General features: G+C 41.7%; 1 protein-coding gene across 1 annotated transcript in view; it reads left to right on the top strand.

Moving 5' to 3' along the window:
- Positions 1-222: 222 nt before the first annotated feature.
- The window catches only part of LOC128869966 (paired box protein Pax-6-like), a 50,888-nt gene continuing 30,210 nt past the window's right edge, over positions 223-20,900 (top strand). Inside the window, exons 1-3 of the mRNA XM_054112559.1 lie at positions 223-313; positions 984-1,243; positions 16,843-16,993. Of these exons, the coding sequence (XP_053968534.1) occupies positions 223-313; positions 984-1,243; positions 16,843-16,993 (502 nt within the window). The remainder of the gene's footprint in view (positions 314-983; positions 1,244-16,842; positions 16,994-20,900) is intronic.

The raw sequence follows: 20,900 nt of genomic DNA, 5'->3' as shown, positions 1-20,900 counted from the left end.
AGAAGTGTTGATTTTTCTAAAGAAAAATATTGCCCTTTTACTGGTAAGTACAAATATATATTTTAATAAGAGTTGTGTGAAAAATATTCAGCGAAAATTAATTTTGGGATGCATGTGTCCCAGCAGGGCTTTATATAGGGACATATATGTCCCAGCAGTACGTTGTACATAATCTATCACACAGCTAATTTTTTTATTTTTGCAACCTCGTAGACAGCAAAAATGTCGAAATTAAATCGCGATCAAATTAGTGCATTACTTCAAGAAGATGATGATGAATCCATGGAATCAGGAACTGATTTTATAGTCATGAGTTAGATAAAACCACTGGCAATGACGATTCTTCCAGCGATTCAGAGGAGACCGGATTGAGTGACGAAAATGGTGGCATAGACGATCAACCTGCACGAGGTGAGGAAGCCTCAGGCACGGTTATTTGGAGCACACCGAATGAGTCGTTTGTTTCAAGAAAATCGGTTAGTAACCACCGCGAATGCAAAATTGCAGTAAATATTCGGCGCCACTCAACCCCCTACGAAATTTTTCGCAAATTGTTTCCAAGAAGCATGTCTTTGTACATTGCCCAATGTACTAATGAGAGGCTCAGGAAAATACCCATAACGGAGCGAAGCAAAAAAAAAATTCTTCAGACGGACTCCGGTGAAATTGATATATTACTTGGATGCATGTTTATCATGTCGTATAACCATGTACCGTCGATTAAAAACTACTGGTCGAATCATAACTCATTGAGCAATGAATCTATAAAATCAGCCATATCACGTGATCGTTTTGAGCAGATAATGTCTAAGCTATATTTTGCTCCAGTTGACAAGCCTGCAGATACAAGAAAAACCTATTACATTGACGATTTCATGAATTGCTTGAAAACAACTTTCAAAGCCTGCCGGGATGATAGTAGCTAGTACGAAGTCAAACTAAAACCCTTTAATTAATTTTTTAAGTAACTTTCTTGATTGCAGGTACCATAGCGGTAAAGTGGCAGGACGTCAAAGAGGTAATGCTGTCCAGTAATTGCCACACATCTGAAATGAGCACTGTTACACGCAAAATGAAAGATGGAACTGAGGCAGAGTTTCCATGCCCTGACATCGTAAAGACGTACCACGCAACAATGGGCGGTGTGGACTTGGCAGATCAAATGTCGGGATTGTATGATATAAACAGAAAATCAAATAAATGGTGGAAAAAAGAATTTTTTCGTGGCATGATTATGGCTGCGGTAAACACTTGGGTTATATATTCAGAGCTGAATAAGAAGAAACCTGCCTTCTTACCAGTGCTGGTCGAGATTGCTGAGTCGCTAATTGAAAAAGGAAAGGAATTTACCGCATATAAACGATCCCGTCGGTCTGGAAGATCATCGAATAGGTACAAATCAATGAAAAATGTGGGGGATCATTTACCCATAGAACAGTCTAAAAGACGTCGGTGCGTAGCATGCGCAAATCGAAAAGTCGAGAAAAGTACAAAAATTATTTGCCGGGCTTGTAATTTGCCATTCTGTATACAATGTTTCGTTTCATCACATTCATGAAATAAATAAAATTACAAATCATATGTTATTACCAAAAAAATGTTTCTACTTTCTAGGTGTAGTTTGTACCCTGTTGGGACAAATATATCCCATTTTTAAATACTGTTGGGACACATATGTCCCACCTCAAAATACCGTTATCTACATAAGTTACAAGCTTCATCTAGTTTCTACGCACATAAAGTACCAATGGGTATCCAAAAACATAAAAATTAAGTTTGAGCAAATCCCCTGCAAAAGTCGGAGCGAAAGGGTTAAGTGGACAACAGTCAATATTTTTGAAAACAATCGACAAAAATAAGGCTGCAACTGAAGCATCTTATCGTGTTTCCCAGATAATTGCACAAAAGAAAAAACCTTATGAAGACGGGGAAATCATAAAACAAGCATTTTTGGAAGCTGTAGATTCTTTATTCGCCAACTTTAGAAATAAAGACGAAATAGTGTCTGCTATAAAATCTATGCAACTTTCTGCTAATACAGTGATGAGGCGAGTAGAAGTAATGAGCAATGATATTTTTTTACAGTTAAGAAGTGACTTAGATAACTGTATTTATTTTTCACTGCAACTGGATGAATCAACAGATGTAGTTGACACCTCACAGATGGCCATATTTGTCAGGATGGCTTTTAGTGATTTTACAATTAAGGAAGATCTTTTGAAGTTTATTCCACTCAAAGGACATACTACTGGGCTAGAGCTGTTTTCTCATTTAAAAAATCTCATCTCTTCTGAGAAAATTCCAACATCAAAAATGGTAGGCCTGACAACTGACGGTGCTCCAGCTATGGTGGGTTGTGATAAGGGGCTCGTGGCGCTATGTCATAAGGATGAAAGTTTTCCACAATTTCTTAGTTACCACTGCATTATACATCAGCAAGCATTATGTGGAAATTTTCTAAAATTGAACAACGTTATGAAACTGGTGGCGAAAATTGTGAACAAGATTAGAGCTCAAGCGTTACAAAGAAGATTATTTAAAACCTTGGCTGATGAAATTGACTGTCAATACGGAGAGCTACTTCTTCACTCTGAAGTGCGATGGTTAAGCAGAGGACGAGTGCTCAAACGTTTCAATGACGTCCTGCCTGCTATACTCCAATTTTTCAAAGAACGCGATGAACCGATTCCTGAACTGGAAAATTCGACTTGGCTCAGAGATTTCGGTTTTCTTGTGGACATTACAGAGAAATTAAATGAGCTTAACTTGCAGCTTCAAGGCAGGGATAAAGAATTAGCGGAAATGATTTCTGATATAAATGCATTTATTACAAAACTTGAATTTTGGGAACAAAACCTAAAAAACCGCGATACTAAGCATTTTCCTATTCTTTCCAAAAAGATATCCAAAAATCTATTAGAGCCCTATGACAGTAAATATCATATGGAAATAGTTTCTAACTTGAAGGAAAACTTCAAAAATCGTTTCAAGGATTTCAGCAAAATTGCTTTAGTGACGCAATTTGTTGTTTCACCCTTCATGGACATTGATATACAACAGTTTGCAACTTGTGTTATGAACAACTTTGGCGAAGACATTGCTGTGACAGAAATGGAACTGATTGCTTTTCAAAGTGACTTGACTTTAAAATCTTTAGGTTCAAATACAAAATGTATATGGACTTTAGTAAGTAAAGATAAGTATTCAGTTTTATGTCGTGTTGCGTTGAAAGTGAAAGCGTTATTCAGTTCAATTTATTTGTGTGAATCTTCTTTTTCCAATATGAAATTTATTAAAAATAAATACCGCAATCGGCTTACAGATATACATTTGGATAACTGTATTCGAATGACTGTATCAAATTATACGGCAAATATTAAAAAAAATTATCGATGAGTCAGAATGTCAACCTTCTCATTAAATATGCTCTTTTTATCTGCCCATATTTTATTTATATAATAATGTACTATTACTGTTTTGTTGTTTTTTTAAGCCGCTTGTGATTTGCCATTAGGACTGCAAAAAGTTTTGTTACGATTGATAGGTGTGAGCATGGATGTAGTTATGCATATGTATAAGCACCATAAGTCATAAGTTTATTATATATAGAACGTATATTAGTAAAATAAATACAGGTATTGTATGTCGAATATAACTGTGTATTATTTAATTTGTGTTGGCTTGTGCAATTAGCTCGCTATTTATTTCAAAATCTTGAAAGTAGCTCAACACATTGAAAAGGTTGGCGACCACTGCCCTAGCCGATGTACGTACATATTTGTGTTCTGAACTTCAAGCAAAACAATGCTTATTAATATACATACAGCTATGCATGTACATACAACATAAAACTATATAAATACGTATCTCGGTCAAAGCTAAAATTCTATGCCAGGCGACTACAAGAACAAAATGCATTCATAGGCACAGGCGTAGCGGCCATCATTCTAGTTGCCATGGTGCTGAACAGCCTAAAATAGTCGCGGCGGCGCTGAACAGTTTCAACAAAAACTCATCATCAAAAAATTCATTGATAAATTCGAGCTCATATTTCTACGAGCAAAGTACTTTCATTCATAAAACGAGCCGCCATATGCCAATTTTCTCGACCATTCGAAAATAGTCAATATTGGAATATTTCGCGTAGAATTATTTGCCAATATTTGGTAAATCTTGAATTTTTATCAAGTCGAGCGGCCGCGGCTCTGTGCATACATATGTATGCATCAATATATGTATGTAAATATGTCTTTCTTAATGCTCGACAACCGCAGCTGCTGTGCGTCAAGTGCGCGCATGAGCATACAGTAACTTGCAGAAAACAACATAAGTAGCCTATAAAAAAGTTCTGTGTCGGACATTTCAATATTAGAAGTAAATTTCCAAACAATTATTTTATGTTCTCTGATAGGTAAATAGTTAATTAGTATATTACTTTACGTATGTAGTTCTTCAATTGATAAAAAGTGCACAAAACATATGCATATACATATCTGCAAAGTTAGAAACTTACTCTGAAATCAGAGTATTTGAAGGTGCCTATACACATTTCACTGTACATACCATGCTGTACCTATGAATGCGCGCTGGATTTTTTGAGAAATTTTAACGTAATACCTATGTCTTGCTGTAGCAAGTGCGCATATGTACATACACACAGCATATACATATATATGCGCTTATGTATAAATTCACAAATTTACATTTGCATGTGCCATCTTCCTGTGTGCCTGGTAATGAAGAGTTTTCTATAGAGGATTTTGATTAAGTTGAAGTTAAACAAAGTTTTACAGATCCACCAGACAGACAGACATAATATATGTACATAATTTTGGATGATTTGGAAAAAATTCAAATATAGTCATTTTAACCTAACATTCCTTGCTTCTAATCACCAACAAATTCTTATCGACTGCTGCTAAATTTACATAATTCAGCCCCTTACTGTTAACTTTTGGTAAAAAATGTGTCTGTGGTGATTAGTCTTCGCGAGACGAGTACCCCTCGAAATTCCATACGTTCCTGTCATTGAGACTTCTCTATACATTAACGTTCTCTGGAGGAAGAGTAAGCGAAAGCTATAAAAACTACGAAACACAAGAAATTATATACACACACACAGTTTCTTGCCACGGCGTCATCAGATTTGTCAAAATCGGGAAAACAGTAACTATTATGGGAAGACGCCACCTTCAGTATTCCATTCGCCTTGCCCCATACCTGCTAAAAAAAACAGACATACATATGAACATATTTACATAAGCACCAGTAGGCACTTGTCGCAAAATATATTTTCCTTCATTATTTACAATGACTTCCCAACGCTTAGGCAAATTTTGAATTCCCTGCTCAAAAAATTGTTTGTGCTTGGAGCCAAAATACGCTTCGATATCTCTTTTTATAGCTTCTTTTGAGGAATAGTTCTTGTTACTCATATGGGATTGAAGTCCACGGAAAAGGTGATAATCACAAGGTGCAAATCCGGAGAGTATGGTGGCTGAGGCATTAGTTCCCATCCGAACTCGTTCAGCTTGCCTAATGTTTGCCTTGCGGTGTGAGGTCTGGCGTTGTGGTGGTGAAACAAAACTTTGCGTCTATTCACTAAAAACTGTCGATTTTTTTTAAGTGCCTCATTCAGGTTTGATAGCTGATGGGAATAATAATCAACAGTTATCGTCTGGTTTGGTTCCAGAAGTTCATAATAAATAATACCATATCCCACCAAATAGACAGGAGAATCTTCTTGGGGTGAAGGCCATCTCTAGGGGTTGGTTCTGGTGTTTCATCTTTATCTAACCATTGGCGTTTGCGAACAGGATTATTGTAAAGGACCCATTTTTATCACCAGTAACGATACGGTTAAAAAAACTTTCATTTTCATGCCGTTGCAGCAGCTGAGAACACACATTCACTCTGTGCTCAAGGCTGGCGACGGAAAGTCTATGCGGAACCCATTTTCCCAGCTTTGAAACCTTTCCCAACTGAACCAGGTGCCTGTGAACGGTTCCGTGCGATGAATTTAACCTCTGAGCTATCATATTGACTATGAAATTTGGCTCAGCTTCCACGAGTTCGAGCAAGGCGTCGGAGTTAAAGACTTCAGGACGACCATCGCGAGTTAACGACGTTAGTATAAGCACTAGTTATATACATATATACATACATAATCAATGATTACTCATCATTATCTATACCGGCAAACAACAATATGCACTTTAACCTTCTATGATAACAATGTACATAATACCAAAACAACAAGACTTATCTCAACATGATTTACCACGAACTGCAACCGACCAACAATATAACAATAGAAATACACTATCACTAAAACAAACAATAATAACCTTAATAGCTACCCTACAAGACAGCTGACTATCATATAAGCACTCATATTATCATCATCACTATCCTCATCCAACTACACATTTTTGTTCTAGCCATGGGAAAGTTCTACTCTATTTTTCATTTATATAAAATTGCTATTGGTAAAAGAGAGATAGAAGTCACACCGAACAGGGGAAAAGAGTATCAAATGAAATACTTGATTTCCCCATTAAAAAATGTTGTATATGCTATTCTGATAATGAGCATGTATTAGAGACTAATAAAATACTTGTAAATGTGTTGGAATTTTTGTCAAAAGTGCTCAGCACTGTCTTGTAGGGTATCTACTACTAAACAGATAACGTCCTACGCAAATCAATGGTATATGTAGTGCTAAGATTGATGTTAACGAGTTAGTCTAAGATTATGAATAAAGAATGCACGTCTTGGTGCCACAATAATAGTCTTTCACTCGAATATAAATATTAGATATCAACTGGGGGCTCAACCACCTTTAAGCGAATTCTATACCTAAATATAAAAGGATAAAAAAAATAAATTCCACAGTACCTAAGACGTCCAACACTATATATTTGAAAAAAGTGTATAAGTAATCAATAAGAAAAAAGTTTCTAAAAAAAAGTGAAGTTACAAGAAACTGGATACCTTACGGAAGCTCCGGTTAGGAAACAAGCATAAAACTCACGACGCTCTCAGAGAATTAAGTAAAGTTACAATGGAGCAACATATGGCCTAACTAACTGCCCAAATTACTATGCTGTCAGATGCAGCAACAAATAACAGACTTCACGGGGAGAATAGCTATGCTAGAACAACAAAATGCTCCGCAAGAATTAGTTTTATATGATGAAGAAAAACTAAACGTCACTGACCCTAAGGATATCAACCTTGAGCTATTCAAATCTCTACACAAATTTGACGGAGATAAAGAACAATACCGATCATGGAGATCACAAGTCTGGACCTTCATGGAAGCCATAAAGATCTTCCAGAATCATCCAAAATATTATAGCGCCCTGGGAATAATGCGAACAAAAATCACAGGACCAGTTGCAAATATCCTTACAAACCACAACACCAAACTGAATTTTTATTCAGTAATAAACAGATTGGACTATACGTATGCAGACCAACGCCACTATAAGTGCTCCTTGATGAAATGAAGAAAGTGAGGTTTCTAAGGCCCTTAACTTAGCCTTAACAAAAATTGAGATGTCTAGTGATGCCGATAGCGAAGAAATGAAAGCATACGCTAATCAGGAGGTAGTAAGAACATTTATTCTTGGGTTAAACTCCGCATATACCAGCGGTACATTGTACAGCCATAACCCGGGGAAGTTGGAATCAGCATTTGCAACAGCCTGTACCATTTCCCACGACAACGTTAACAAGTAGTTTGAGACGCAGTTCGGGCCTCTAAATCAACGCCAACACTATTCGAACCAGAATCGACATAACTACTCACAACCCCATAAAGAAGAGAGGGAGTACAAGCCGAACGTAAGGATACAGAGGAACAACTATCAACCAAGAAATTTTTATCAGCAACAGCAACAACAACAAAAACCCACGCCTATCCCAATGGACGTAGATCACTCCAGGCAGAATATGCAGACAACCAGGTACAATAACGCCGTAAGTCGAAATCATTTTAAACCAAACAATGCATATAAGAGAGATAGGGCATCTAACTACATTAATGCGGCTTCCCTGCAAGATAGGAAGTTCCAAAGAATAAATCAATTAAATAGAGAAGATCTAGAATCAGTATATGTATCAAATTACGAAGAACAATATGAAACAGGCAGTACTTTTTAGGCGAGTAAACGGGTTGCCTTGCTTACGAACAAAATGCGGCCCAACCGGCACACCCGTTACCTTATTAATCGACACAGGCTCTACTAACAATTACATAAATGTAAATTGTAATATAGGGAAATCTATTAAATTGAAACCATTTAAAACCAAAACCTTACATGGCTACTCAATTATAAATTCTAGAAAAATAATAACGATGTACGGGCATCATTTAACATTCTATGAAATTAAGGCATTAAACGCCTTTGACATGATACTCGAAAAAACAGGGATTACGCCAAATAAAGGCAGAAATTAGTTTATTTGACTATAGTTTAAAGTATCAAAAAAAGACGACCTTAGAAGTAAAACCAAAGATTAATTTTACAATAAATAATGAAAAATTTAAAGATCAGGTGGAAGAGCTAATGAATAGAAATAATAATACTAATGGGAGATTGCCCTTTACAACCACAATACAAGCAACTATCAAGACTGAATCGGAAGACCCCATATGGACAAAACAATATCCATATCCCATGTCCGATAATGACTTTGTCAAGAAAGAAATTGAGAAACTTTAAATGACGGTATAATACAACCAAGCAAAAGCCCATATAATTCAATGGACTGTTCCAAAACAGGGCACCGATGACTAAGGGAAGCCCAAGCGAAGAATGGTTGTTGATTTCCAAAAGATAAATTCTCATACGATTACGGACAGATATCCAATTCCAGATGTTAATACGACAATTTTTTTTTTTTGTCGGGACAACTAGCAAGTGCAGCACTCAGACATTTATCAAGTCCATTGTACTTCACTTGGATTCCCTTTTAATTTTCTTTAAATCTACCCGATCTCCGAAGAAATCTGAGTAGATCTTGTGGCGCCAAGAAGCCAAGATGGTCGCTTCTTAACACATCAGTGCCAAAGACTTCAAACCTGATTCGAGCGAAGGCGGGGCAGACACACAGGAAGTGGTCCGCCGTCTCATCCTCCTCTTCACAAGCTGGGCAGAGTACACTGTCTGAGATGCCCAACCTTTCCATGTGCTTCGCCCACAGAAAGTGGCCCGTCATCAGTCCAACCATTCGTCCGCACTACCCTCTGCTTAATGACAGAAGGGTTTGTGACAGTCGATCGGACATGACAGGTAACATCAGTTTAGTCCATCTGCAGCCTCTCACAGCCTGCCAAGCTCGCTTGTGGGTGGTAGTTACCCATTTGCTAACCATGGCTGTGATGGCCGCAGAAGGGAGTGGCAAAATGTGGGCATCTTAGCTAAGGACTCAGAGGTATCGTTACCCGCGATACCCACGTGTCCCGACATAGTTCAGCCTGGATTTACAGGACTTGACTCCCCCTGATGTGGTTGGAGGGCTGTCTAAGGCCATAAGCGCAGTTTGGCTGTCGCTGCAGATACATATAGATCTGCCTCTCCATCGCTTTTCCACAACAAAGTTCATCGCTTCTTGAACTGCATACACCTTCGCTTGAAACACAGATGCATGCATTCCAAGAGCAAAGTGCAGTTTTGTCCCGCTGGATTCCACGTAGACCCCAGAGCCGGAGCCATGCTCGATCCTGGAGCCATCCATAAAAATGCGAAAACAGTGTTTGCCGGGCTCATTTTCTGAGTCTTCCCACAACTGAGCCTCTGGTAGCACTACATTGTATCTCTTTTCAAGTACGACTCTTAATGGCATGGAGTCAAGGGGCATAGAGAGAATCGTTGGATCGATTTCCATGCCTTCTCTGTGTTCCAATGCCGGACAGGGGCCGTATCAGTTCCCATTGTGTTTCAATCTGCAGATGGCCTTCAAGGCCTCTCCTTGGATGAAAGCATCACGTGCTAGTAAACCAATCAGAGCATCTAATGCCGGGCCTGAAGTAGTCGGAAAAGCTCCAGTGCAACAGATAACCACAGTACGTTGTAGTCTCGATAAGGTCCTCCTGATTCCCACTACAGAGAGTCTACTCATCCAGACCACTGATGCATAGGTTATAATAGGTCTTACCATAGCCGTGTAGATCCATAGGACCTTGCTAGGAGAAAGACCCCACGTTTTCCCAAAGACATCTTTGCACTGCCAGAAAGCTGTCAGTGATTTGGATGGATTGTGACTCCTGTTAGCTTTGGCAGAACGAGCCCATCAAGCTTCCTCCTTCTGGTGAGGAGGACAATACCAATCTGGGCGGGATTTGCCGATAGCCTATTCGCACAGCACCAAGTGTCAATCCGATCCAGAGTTTTCTGCACTTTCCTGCAGATGTTCATAAGCGAAGGGCCTGTTACCAAACAAGCAACATCGTCCGCGTATGCTTGTGCGTAGACTCCCGAATCGTTTAAGGTGGTGAGCAGAGGATCGATTACCATGCACCAGAGCAATGGAGACAGCACACCGCCTTGGGCGCAGCCTCTATTAACCTCAGATGACACCAGCAGATCTTCCTCTGCTCGCACCAAAACGATTCTTTGGGCCAGCATCGAACGAATCCAATTTAGTAGCACCCGGTCTACGCCGTGCCTACTAGCAGAGTTACACATACTATCAAAAGTGGCATTATCAAACGCCCCCTCTATGTCTAAAAAGATGCCCATAGCGTAGTCCCTCCTGTCGTTGGCCAGCTCTACCCTAGCAACAAGGTTTTGCAGTGCCGACTCGCAGGATTTTCCACTCTGATAGGCATGCTGAAATAGAGACAGAGGGTGAGCCTTCAGCGACTTCTGACGTGTGCGCAGTTCCACCAATCGTTCGAGACTTTTCAGCATGAAAGAGGTCATGCTGATGGGTCTAAAGCTTTTGAGGCTGGTGTAGTCGTCTTTTCCAACCTTTGGGATGAAAGCGACCCTCACCATACTCCAAGAGCGTGGTATGTAAGCCAGTGCCAGGCATGCCGAGAAGATTTTCTTCAGGGCTGCTGTCACGAACTCTGCACCCTCCTTCAGCATGGCAGGATATGTGCCATCTGGTCCGGGCGACTTGTAGCCGCCAAAAGATTTGATGGCAAATCGAATGGCGGTCTCATTCACCACAGATCTGGCAACGAACCAGTCATGCCGAGAAGGTGTAACAGCTCTGACAACTGCCTCTATCAATAAGGGCTGTTGCCGGCTGATGCCTATCTGATTACCAGGAAAGTGAGATTCCATCAGCAAGCTGAGTGTCTCCCTTTGCCGCTCCGTGAAGGAGCCATCAGATTTTCTAAGTGACTCCAGCTTTGCAGTTGAGTCCCTTTTCAGGATCCTAACTAATTTCGCCGTGTCACTCAGAGATTCAATACCGCTGCATAATTCCCTAAATGAGGCTCTTTTCGATTCCCGAATGAGCCACTTGTAGTTCTTCTGAACATCACGGTATCGCTCCCAGTCCTCTGCAAGGTTAGTCTTGAGGGCCCGGTTTAGAAGTTTTCTCGACTCATGCCTCAACATCTGGAGCTCTCGATTCCACCAAGGAACTGGAGTCCGGCTAGGGTGAGGTCGAATTGGACAGGCTGACTCAAAACGTTCGGTTAGGGCAGCGTTGAGTTTCTCAACACCCGCCTCAATGGCCTGTTCTTTTCGAAGCCTCCCTAAACTTCTGCCAGTCTGTTTTTCTTGGGTTTCTAGAGGGCAATGGCATTTGTGCACGAATCTTCGGCAAGGACTCTCCAGTTCTTGATTGACCACCCAAGTTTTGAGTTTGATAGGGTTAGATCAATCACCTCCTGCCTTCTAGCTGTTACAAACTTTGGCTGTGAGCCCTTATTATGTATGTCTAGGCAGGAGGACGCGATAAATTCGAATAGTCGAGAGCCCCGTCCATTGCACTTGCTGCTGCCCCAGATTGTATGCTGGGCATTAGCATCGCAACATAGGATGAGGCCCAGACTGCGCCGCTCACAGAACCTCACGAGACTAGTGGCCTTCCCGGGTGGTGGCCCTTCCAGAGGAAAATAAGCAGAAGCAATCACAAACTTCGACCATCCGCGCCTACCTCTGCAACACACCTCAGCCGCTACCAGGTCTTGGCAACAGAATTGCTCAAGACCCGTCACGGTGAGATGGGATGATACTATTAGACCGGTCCTAGGTCTACTAGAACTCCTGTCATATAATAACGTGGCCCCTTTCAGGGCACTTAAGCCACAGAGACGGCCCCTAAAGACCCAGGGCTCTTGCACTGCTGTTATGTGGGGTAATGTGTGCAGCTGGGAAAGCCTTCTACTTAGTAGTGCAGTAGCGGCTTTGGAATGCTGCAAGTTAATTTGTGTCACCGTCAAGGGACGGTAGCTGCAGGAATCGTCCGAGTCAATCATTTGGGAAAGACATGGAAGCTGACCGTCACAAAGAAGAGACTCGGACGATTGCCGTACCGTGAGCCCATGACATCAACACTGGCCTCATCCACTCGCACCACAAGAGCAGCCCCTTCCTTTCCTTCTCGGTTTTATCTCTTGGTGTACGAGACGACTCGCCAAAGCCTCGTGTTGATGCCCGGATTTTGAGCACGTATACAGGATAGGACATCCGCCGTAGACATGGATCCGGAATCCAGCAGATGGCCTTCCTGAGGAGTACACTCTCCTCGCTGTAGACTGCGTAGCGAGTGGTCCCCATGGGGGGGCACGTTATTGACCACGGTCCCACTCGAAGTTGGCCAGAGACGCGCACGTCACCTTTATGGTGCCGCCCTTTGTCTCATAGCACTTCGCGTTGGCTTCAGGGCCGGAGGCAATAACCTGACGCATCAGTTGGCTTTTGCAGTATTCGATTTCTGCATCCGTCAGTTGATGCTCAGGCCCCAGCTTTCCAATCACATCCACAGGTCGTGGGCCAGCAGCCTTCTCGCTATAGGATGGATTGGCCGCACCCTTGGATGTGCTGGGGCGAAGGTCCAGCTCCCGATCCTCCACTGACGAAGATTTCGCCGGGCAGACAGCTGTGCTGGATATTTTGTCGAGGCGCCGATAGGGACGTGGCTCAGTAGAACCTTTTCCCGCCACATTGACTGGCGCCAAGACCGCGTTCGTACCTTGGGGGGTCGTGGCTGGGCCATTGGCGGAAACCGCAGGGCAGGGAGGTGTGCTGCTTTCAGCCACCGTCTTTCTCCGCTAACCTCGAGAGCGAGACAACTTGGGAGTGCCTGAGCCCACCGAGGATTCGGTAGCTTCCGTGGGTGTCATTTCCGCTGACCGAGGTCGTTTGGAAGACACAGACGCAGAAGGGCCGGCAGAGCCACATGAGGATTTCTCCCGCATGAGCCTTGCCCACCGCTTTCTTCTCTCCCTCCGTGCCACGCTCTTCGATTTCCCTGCTTCTTTGGGAGGTCGTGCAGCCGCCGAAGAGGCCTCACAACTCAGGCCCTCCGAAACAGGAAAACGTTTCTCAAACTCTGAAAGAGAGTAGATTGCGATAGCAACCCCCGTCTCCTCCAGGATACACTCTCGCTCATAGAGCTGAGACACCTGAGTAATGGTTGGGGCCTCCAGAATCCATGCCCCTGCCGCCGAAGCGGGTGGATTGCCACTTGTGTGTACTCCACCTGGAGTAATATCCTCTGTATTTGCCTTTACCAAGGAAGGTTTTTGTTCGGGACTCCTCCCTAGCCAGTTTGGTTCGCGGATAGCACCCTGATTCTATGCCAACTTTGAGTCATCACACGAGTTTTGAACCCACCCCATCAGGGAAGGCCACTCATGTGATGCCAGGGCTTCCTTATCCACCACCTGGGGCGCGCCCGATGGGAGATCAGGCAACTCCACACGGGTGTATGTATATTAATAAGCATTGTTTTGCTTGAAGTTCAGAACACAAATATGTATGTACATAGGCTAGGGCATCAAGTGTGCATATACGCAAATGCAAATATATAGATGCATATGCAGAAGAGAATTGTGTTAGCATTTGTTAGCCAGGAATGTGATCATTACGATATTTACTCCCTAATTATTGCGTGAATGGTAAGGCGATTCTCGTCAGGTAGGTCATGTTGCTTCAGTGCATACATATGCGTGCAACACTATATTTATTAAAGATGCAATAGAACTTAGTTGTTCCATACAAATACGACTCTTTAAAGTTTTCTTTTATTTATTTTAAATTTCAAAGTTTTATACTATCTATAAAATGCATACATAGGTATGTATATTATTCCCTGTAATAAATGTAAATTGACAAAGGGCAAAAGGAACAAATGAATGCATATTCAAATGTACATAAATATGATAAGGCGATGGGTCGTGAGATAGGTCATTGTTGCTGCAGTGCGTGTACGTATACATATGTAACACCATAAGAATTGAAGATGCAATTGAACTTTTACACAGACATAACTAACATAATATAAGTATATATTGATATACATATACATATATTCATCAATATACCAATATGCTCTTTGAATTCTTGTCTAAAATTAATTTCGAGTCGAAAAATTAGTAAACATTTTCATTAAATTTGTATGAAGTTTTAAATTTACTAAAACGCACACAACAAAATGTGAGGTCGTTTTATAATGTATTTTGTTTCAATTCTTCTTTTTAAATTAAATCAACAAACATTAAAGTTACTTTGATTTTAAATGTTGGCGCACAATTTCAATCTTTATTTTTTTTGAAAATATAAATTGAATAAATTTTCGTTTATCAAGGAACAATAGAAATGCACAAGCAAATCCCTTGCAAAATGCCGTCGGCATTCTTCAAGTTGATTTCATACAGAAACCAAAAACTGAACAGAGCCAATGTACTTGTACATAATTCACTGTAATCAGCTCTTTTAAGAAGTTCGCCGCTGTCGAGTTGAGCAAGGTGAAAAAGTCTTCTCTATAAATTATCGTTCTCTGCTGCTACCCTATCTACCGTTTCTGTCGTTGCTGCGCTGCCGTCATTGCCTCTGCCGGCGCATCCGCTATTGCCACAGTTACTTAATGTAATTCAACATATCGTTTTGTTTGTTTTAAGGTTTTGCATGGCATTCTCAAATAGCAGACTTATCGTCAGCATTTCTTGTGGGCAAATAATTTGTGGGTAGCTGCCCTTGAGAATGACGTAGCGCATCTTGTTATTGTAGCAGCACATAAGCAGGTGCACTTTCTTATCACATAAAATAAGTTGGAATGAAAATAAGTTGGAGTGATAAGTGTCAGCTACCAAAGGAATCTGCAAGTTTTTGTGAATAAGCACATAGCCGGTGTTAATTTATGTATATATTCGAACGACATGATCCAGCCAATGTAGCCGCTGAATCTTTATTCGCTGCGCTATGTCTTTGTCGTCGTAAAGCTCATACAGCTCATCGTTCCATCGCCTACGATATTCGCCGTCACCAACGCGCAAAGCTCCAAAAATGTTCCGCAGAATCTTTTTGTCAAACACTCAAAGCGTCGCTTCATCGGATGTTGTCATCGTCCACGCTTCTTTTTGTAGAGTGTTAGTTTTATTCGTCCTCTTTACTACTCAATTGCCTACTTAGTCCAAAGTAGCACTTGTTGGCAAGAGAGATTCTACGTTGGATTTCTTTGCTAACATTATTATATAGTAGGTGTTAATGCTGGTTCCTAAATGTATGAGGTCTTTTACAATCTCGCAATTATAACCGTCAAGAGTGACGTGGATGCCGATACGCGAGTGCGCCGACTATTTGTTTGAAGACAGGACGAACTTCGTTTTGTCCTCGTTCACCACCAGACCCCTTCGCTTTGCCTCTTTATCAAGCTTGGAGAAGGCAGAACTAACAGCGCGGTTGCTAAGGCCGATGATATCAGTATCATCGGCATACGCCAACTATTGTACGCTCTTATAAAATATTGTGCCTGAGCGATTAAGTTCTGTGGCTCTTACGATGCTCTTCTGGTTAAAGAAGCCACACGATAGCGAGTCACCCTGTCTGAAACCTCGTTTGGTATCAAACGGTTCGGAGAGGTCCTTCCCAATTCTGACGGCGCTGGTCGTATTGAGCAACGTCATCTTGCATAGCCGTATTAGTTTTGTGGGTATACCAAAGCCAGACATCGCGGCATAGAGGTAACACCTTTTCTTAATGTCGAATGCAGCTTTGAAATCGACGAAAAGACGGTATGTGTCGATTCTCCTCTTATGGGTCTTTTCCAAGACTTGGCGTATTATGAATATCTGGTCGATGGTGGACTTTCCAGGTCTAAAGCCACACTGATAAGGTACAATCAGTTGGATGATGGTATGCTCGCTAGAACCTTATAGGCGATATTTTGAAGACTGATCCCGCGGTAATTGGCACCCTCCTTATGGATTGGGCAGAGTACACTTAAATTCCAATCGGCAGGCATCCTTTCTTCCGAACATATTTTGCTGGAGTTTATGCATACACCGTACCAGCTTCTTGCCGTGATCTTTGAATAGTTCACCCGGCAGTCCATCGGCTCCCGTGGCCTTGTTGTTCTTTAGCCACATTATCGCTATTCTCACCTCGTTATAGTCGGGCAGCGGAACGACGGCATGTCGTCAACGATTGGGGTATCAGGATCTTCACATTCTCTGTGACATGCGCAGTTGTCACTATTTAATAGGTTCGAGAAGTGTTCCCTTAATAATTCTGGATGCTAGGCACGGTCTTAAAGCCTTCTGTAAGCCCCCGAATTTTCTGGTAGAACTTTCGGGCGTTGTTCCTATTGGCATCTCAAGCTGCTAGCATTCACGTATTTCGGCCCCTCGTTTTTTCTCTTTTCCTTTTTTAGCTCTCGGTAGCGACTCCACATGGCTTGCGTTGCGCCCGATCGCAGCGTGGCTCTATAGGCAGCTTCGTTTCTTCCTGCGGCAGCATGACATTCCTCGTTGTTCCAACTGTATTTTCGGGCTCCCCGGAATCCGAGTTTTCTTTCGGTGGCGGTACGTAGAGAACGAGAAATGGTGCTCCATTGCTCGCGCATGCCTGATCGTTGGGCAGTAGTGAGAGTCGAGTGGCGAATCTTCTGCCTGTCGGTGGCGATCGCAACTTTTCGATGTCGAATATTCTTTGCGTAGGTTGCTTGCCGAACTGAGACGTGAGCGTAGTTTGGCTGCAACCAGGTCGATGTAGTGTCCTCGGATCGTACGGATATCTACACCAGAAGCGTGTCTTCCATCTGTCACAACATGATCGATCTGGTTTCGCGTTTTTCAATCAATAAACAGAGACGTAGATTGGTGTACTTTCTTATACTGGAATCTGGTAGTCTACCATGTTTCGGGCGCCGGCGAAGACGATCAGCCTTTGTCCGTTACCGGAGGTTTCGTTGTGCAGGCAGAATTTTCCCACTGTGGGACCAAAAATTCCCTCCTTGCCCACCCTGGCGTTGATGTCGCCAAACACGAATTTTATGTCGTGGCGGAAGCAGCGCTCATGGGAACATACCAGGGAACATTTACTCGCATTGTTCTCTTCTTGCATCGGGACGTGGTTACAAATGATCGAGATGTTGAAAAATCTCGCTTTGGTGCGGACTATTGCGAGACGCTCGTCCACCGGAGTGAACGACAGGATTCGGCGACGACAACAAATCCAACCCCGAATTCGCGCTCATTTACAGGGCAGCTGTAGTAGACGTCGCAAGGTTCTAAGTTGTTCTTGCCTTGCCCCGTTTATCGCATCTCTTCAATCTCTTTTTATTGGGGGAGATTTTTAAGAGGTTGATCCCAAACCCATCGCACAATCAGCCATCCTGGGATGCTTCGCCTTCTCAAGTTGACTCGCTCTCGAACGGGTGTTCGGAAGTTACCCAGAGGATACTTGGGCTAAACCCAAAAGTTGTGAGCTGCTTGAACCATATGTGGGAAAATCGTCCTGGCCACTCCCAAGTGGATGACGATCATTAACTTCCCCCACTTCCGTGGACTTCTACTTATGTAATCATCCTTCTCAATATAAAATACAAAGCATCGTGAACTCATTTCATTGCAATGCAATAAAAATAAAAACAATCAGAGATTTCACACCGCGGCGTGAATGATACAGTAAAGGGAACGACTATTTATTCCTAATTTTTTTAATTTGGCGATATTTGTTCTTTGTTGGGTATTCTATATTTTGGACTAATTTGGTTCCACTCTTCAAGTATCGCCTTCCACCTGATCTTAGGTTTGTTATAGATGTCATATTTTCTTATACTCGTCTTCAAAACCGACCACGAATTTTCAATGACGGGAAATTTATATATTATATTAACCGTGTTTGTATAAGTTGCGGGTTGTGCTTAAAGTCGTTATCTTGGTAAAACCAAAAAAAATCTTCAATTTGTAATTTTCTAGCGCTTTGAAGCAAATTTTCTTGCAAAAGTTTTAAATAAACGTGTTTGGTCAATGTTTCTTCGATAAAGATGAAATTTTCAACTCCATTTGATGACATGCGTTCCCAAACCATAATTTTTCCACCGCCGTGTTTTATAGTAGCTCGCAAATTTTAGTGTTTGAACTACGTATTAGTCATATAAATCTGGGTTGAATAAGTTTACTCCCTTACGAGCTGGATCTGAGGGTCCAACCTTACCTTATCGAAACCTTTTAAGATCTAATTGGAAAAGGTTCGAAAATATAGTAAATAGGTTAAGAAGAATTTCGATAAGCCAAATCTCTCTCACAGAAAACATTGAGAGTAGGGATACAGCATGGGAGAAGACATTCAGTAGGACCCAATTAAATATAGCAAATAATCGTTTCCTTCTTGGTGGAGCAATGCGCTCTCGAAACTAAGGGAACAAGCCGGATCAAATTTTAATCTCAGGTACTCAACAGGTAATTGGCAACTCTACACAGAAAGTCGGACACAATACAAGAAGGCAACTAGGACGCCATGAAAGATGTTACAGGAAACTCTTGATAGTACTCTTCCATAGCTTATAGAAATTTTCGAAGTGTATCTAAACATTGTTTATATTCCAAATAGCTGCAAACTTTTTAGAGTCCTCTTCATACCATAGGTAGGTAGAAGGGGACATAAATCAGCGAAGTACTTCTTTAGGCCAACTAGTCTTTCGTCCTTCGTTTTAAAAACTTTTGAATGGCTTTAAGACATGTACATTAGAAGCTCTCTGGAGAGCTCCAGTATATGTATTGCACAATACGCTTACCTCAAAGGCAAATGTACGGAGACAGCGCTTCACTATAAAATAAACAGTATAACATGGCAGCTTCTCTAGACGTAGACGGCGCATTTAATAACGCAAGCACTGATGCTATCCAACGGAAACCAGCATCATTAGAACTTATATTGGTAATATCAAAATACCTAAGAGGGTCCATAGGATTAGTCCACAGGAGGGAGTACTATCTTCACTTCTTCGGCTATGCTTGATTAGCAAAATCTTAATAAAACTTAATGGAGGTGAGGTAAAAGTGGCTGCATAGGCTGATGATGTGGAGCTAATGGCATCAGGACTGTGCTCCAGCACGATCAGCAGAGTCATTCAAAGGCCGCTAGGCGAGCTTAACTCTTAGGCCACAGCCTGTAGCCTAAGTTTAAATGCGCGTATAATAGAACTTATGCTATTTATCACCAGATATAAGCTACTAGTTTTTACCCTACCAAATATTAATGGACAAACTCTCGCACTTTCAACCAGTGTTAAGACTTAGGTGTAATCCTGGGCACCAAACTTAGATGGAAATCAAACATTGAAGAACGCGTAAAGACAGCAGAAATTGCTTAATATGCTTGTAAACGTATGCTAGGAAGAGGATGGGGTCTGCAACCCAAGCATACATTGTGATTGTATAATAAAGGCGGTTATACGACCAATTTTATCATATGGCTCTCTCTAGAGAGAGAATACAACATGAAATTACTTAGCAGAATACAAAGATCAGCCTGCGCAAAAGCAGTCGGTGCAACCAAAGCATATCCTAGGGAGGCTCTGAACGCACTGACACACGTTGTTCTGGTAGATCTTCATATCAAGAAGATGGCAACAATGGGTACATTTAGTTTAAATGAAGCGGGTCGCTGGAAGAAAAAACTCATGGTCATGCCAGTCTATTCCTGCGACAAACTCAGTATACCTCGAGGAAGACTGATTACATCATCCCGACGGTAGCACTCCATAAAAGGTTTGCCACCCTCTTTCTGTCTCAGGAGGAATGAAATAAGGGATTCTCACTAAACAACTTCGTCACAACAGTCTATACAGATGGCAGTAAAATTGATTGTGGTGTTAGAGCTGGTATATATTCTCATAGACTTCAAATTGAGAAATCTGTTCCTGAACAACTTGATAGGTTCCTGAACCGCACAGAGTGGATATAGTCATGCTCTAAATAACCTTTAACCAAGTTGGTAAGGGGGATGTGACAACAAAATGGTGCGGAAGCGCTAGTTGGATTCTGAACAAGTTACCATTTAAACCTCCTGTCGTCAAACAAACATGCTGAGCACTCGCGTATCGACACCCAAGTCACTGTTGATAGTTATGTTTTCGAGATTGTAAGAGACTTCGTTTACCTAGGAACCAGCATGTTCGCCGATAATAATGTCAGTCTTGAAAGCCAACGGAGAATCTCTTTTGCCCACAAGTGAAACTTTAGACTAAGTAGGCGACTGAGTAGTATCCCTCTCTCTACGAAAAAAATTCACGCTTTATAATGCCCTCTCCATTCCCCTTCTATAGTATGGTGCAGAGAAGCGTGGATGATGACAACGTCCGAACCACTCCACGTGGTTCGAGAGAAAGATTGTGTGGAACATTTTTGGAGTTTGCCCGTTGGTGACGGGGAGTATCGCAGGCCAAGGAACGATGAGCTGTATGAGCTTTACTGAGTAAAACTT

Source organism: Anastrepha ludens, chromosome X (assembly GCF_028408465.1).
Source record: "Anastrepha ludens isolate Willacy chromosome X, idAnaLude1.1, whole genome shotgun sequence".
Taxonomy (NCBI): Eukaryota; Metazoa; Arthropoda; class Insecta; order Diptera; family Tephritidae; genus Anastrepha; species Anastrepha ludens.
Note: the sequence above shows the minus strand (reverse complement) of the source record. Positions and strands in the feature narration are given on the sequence as shown.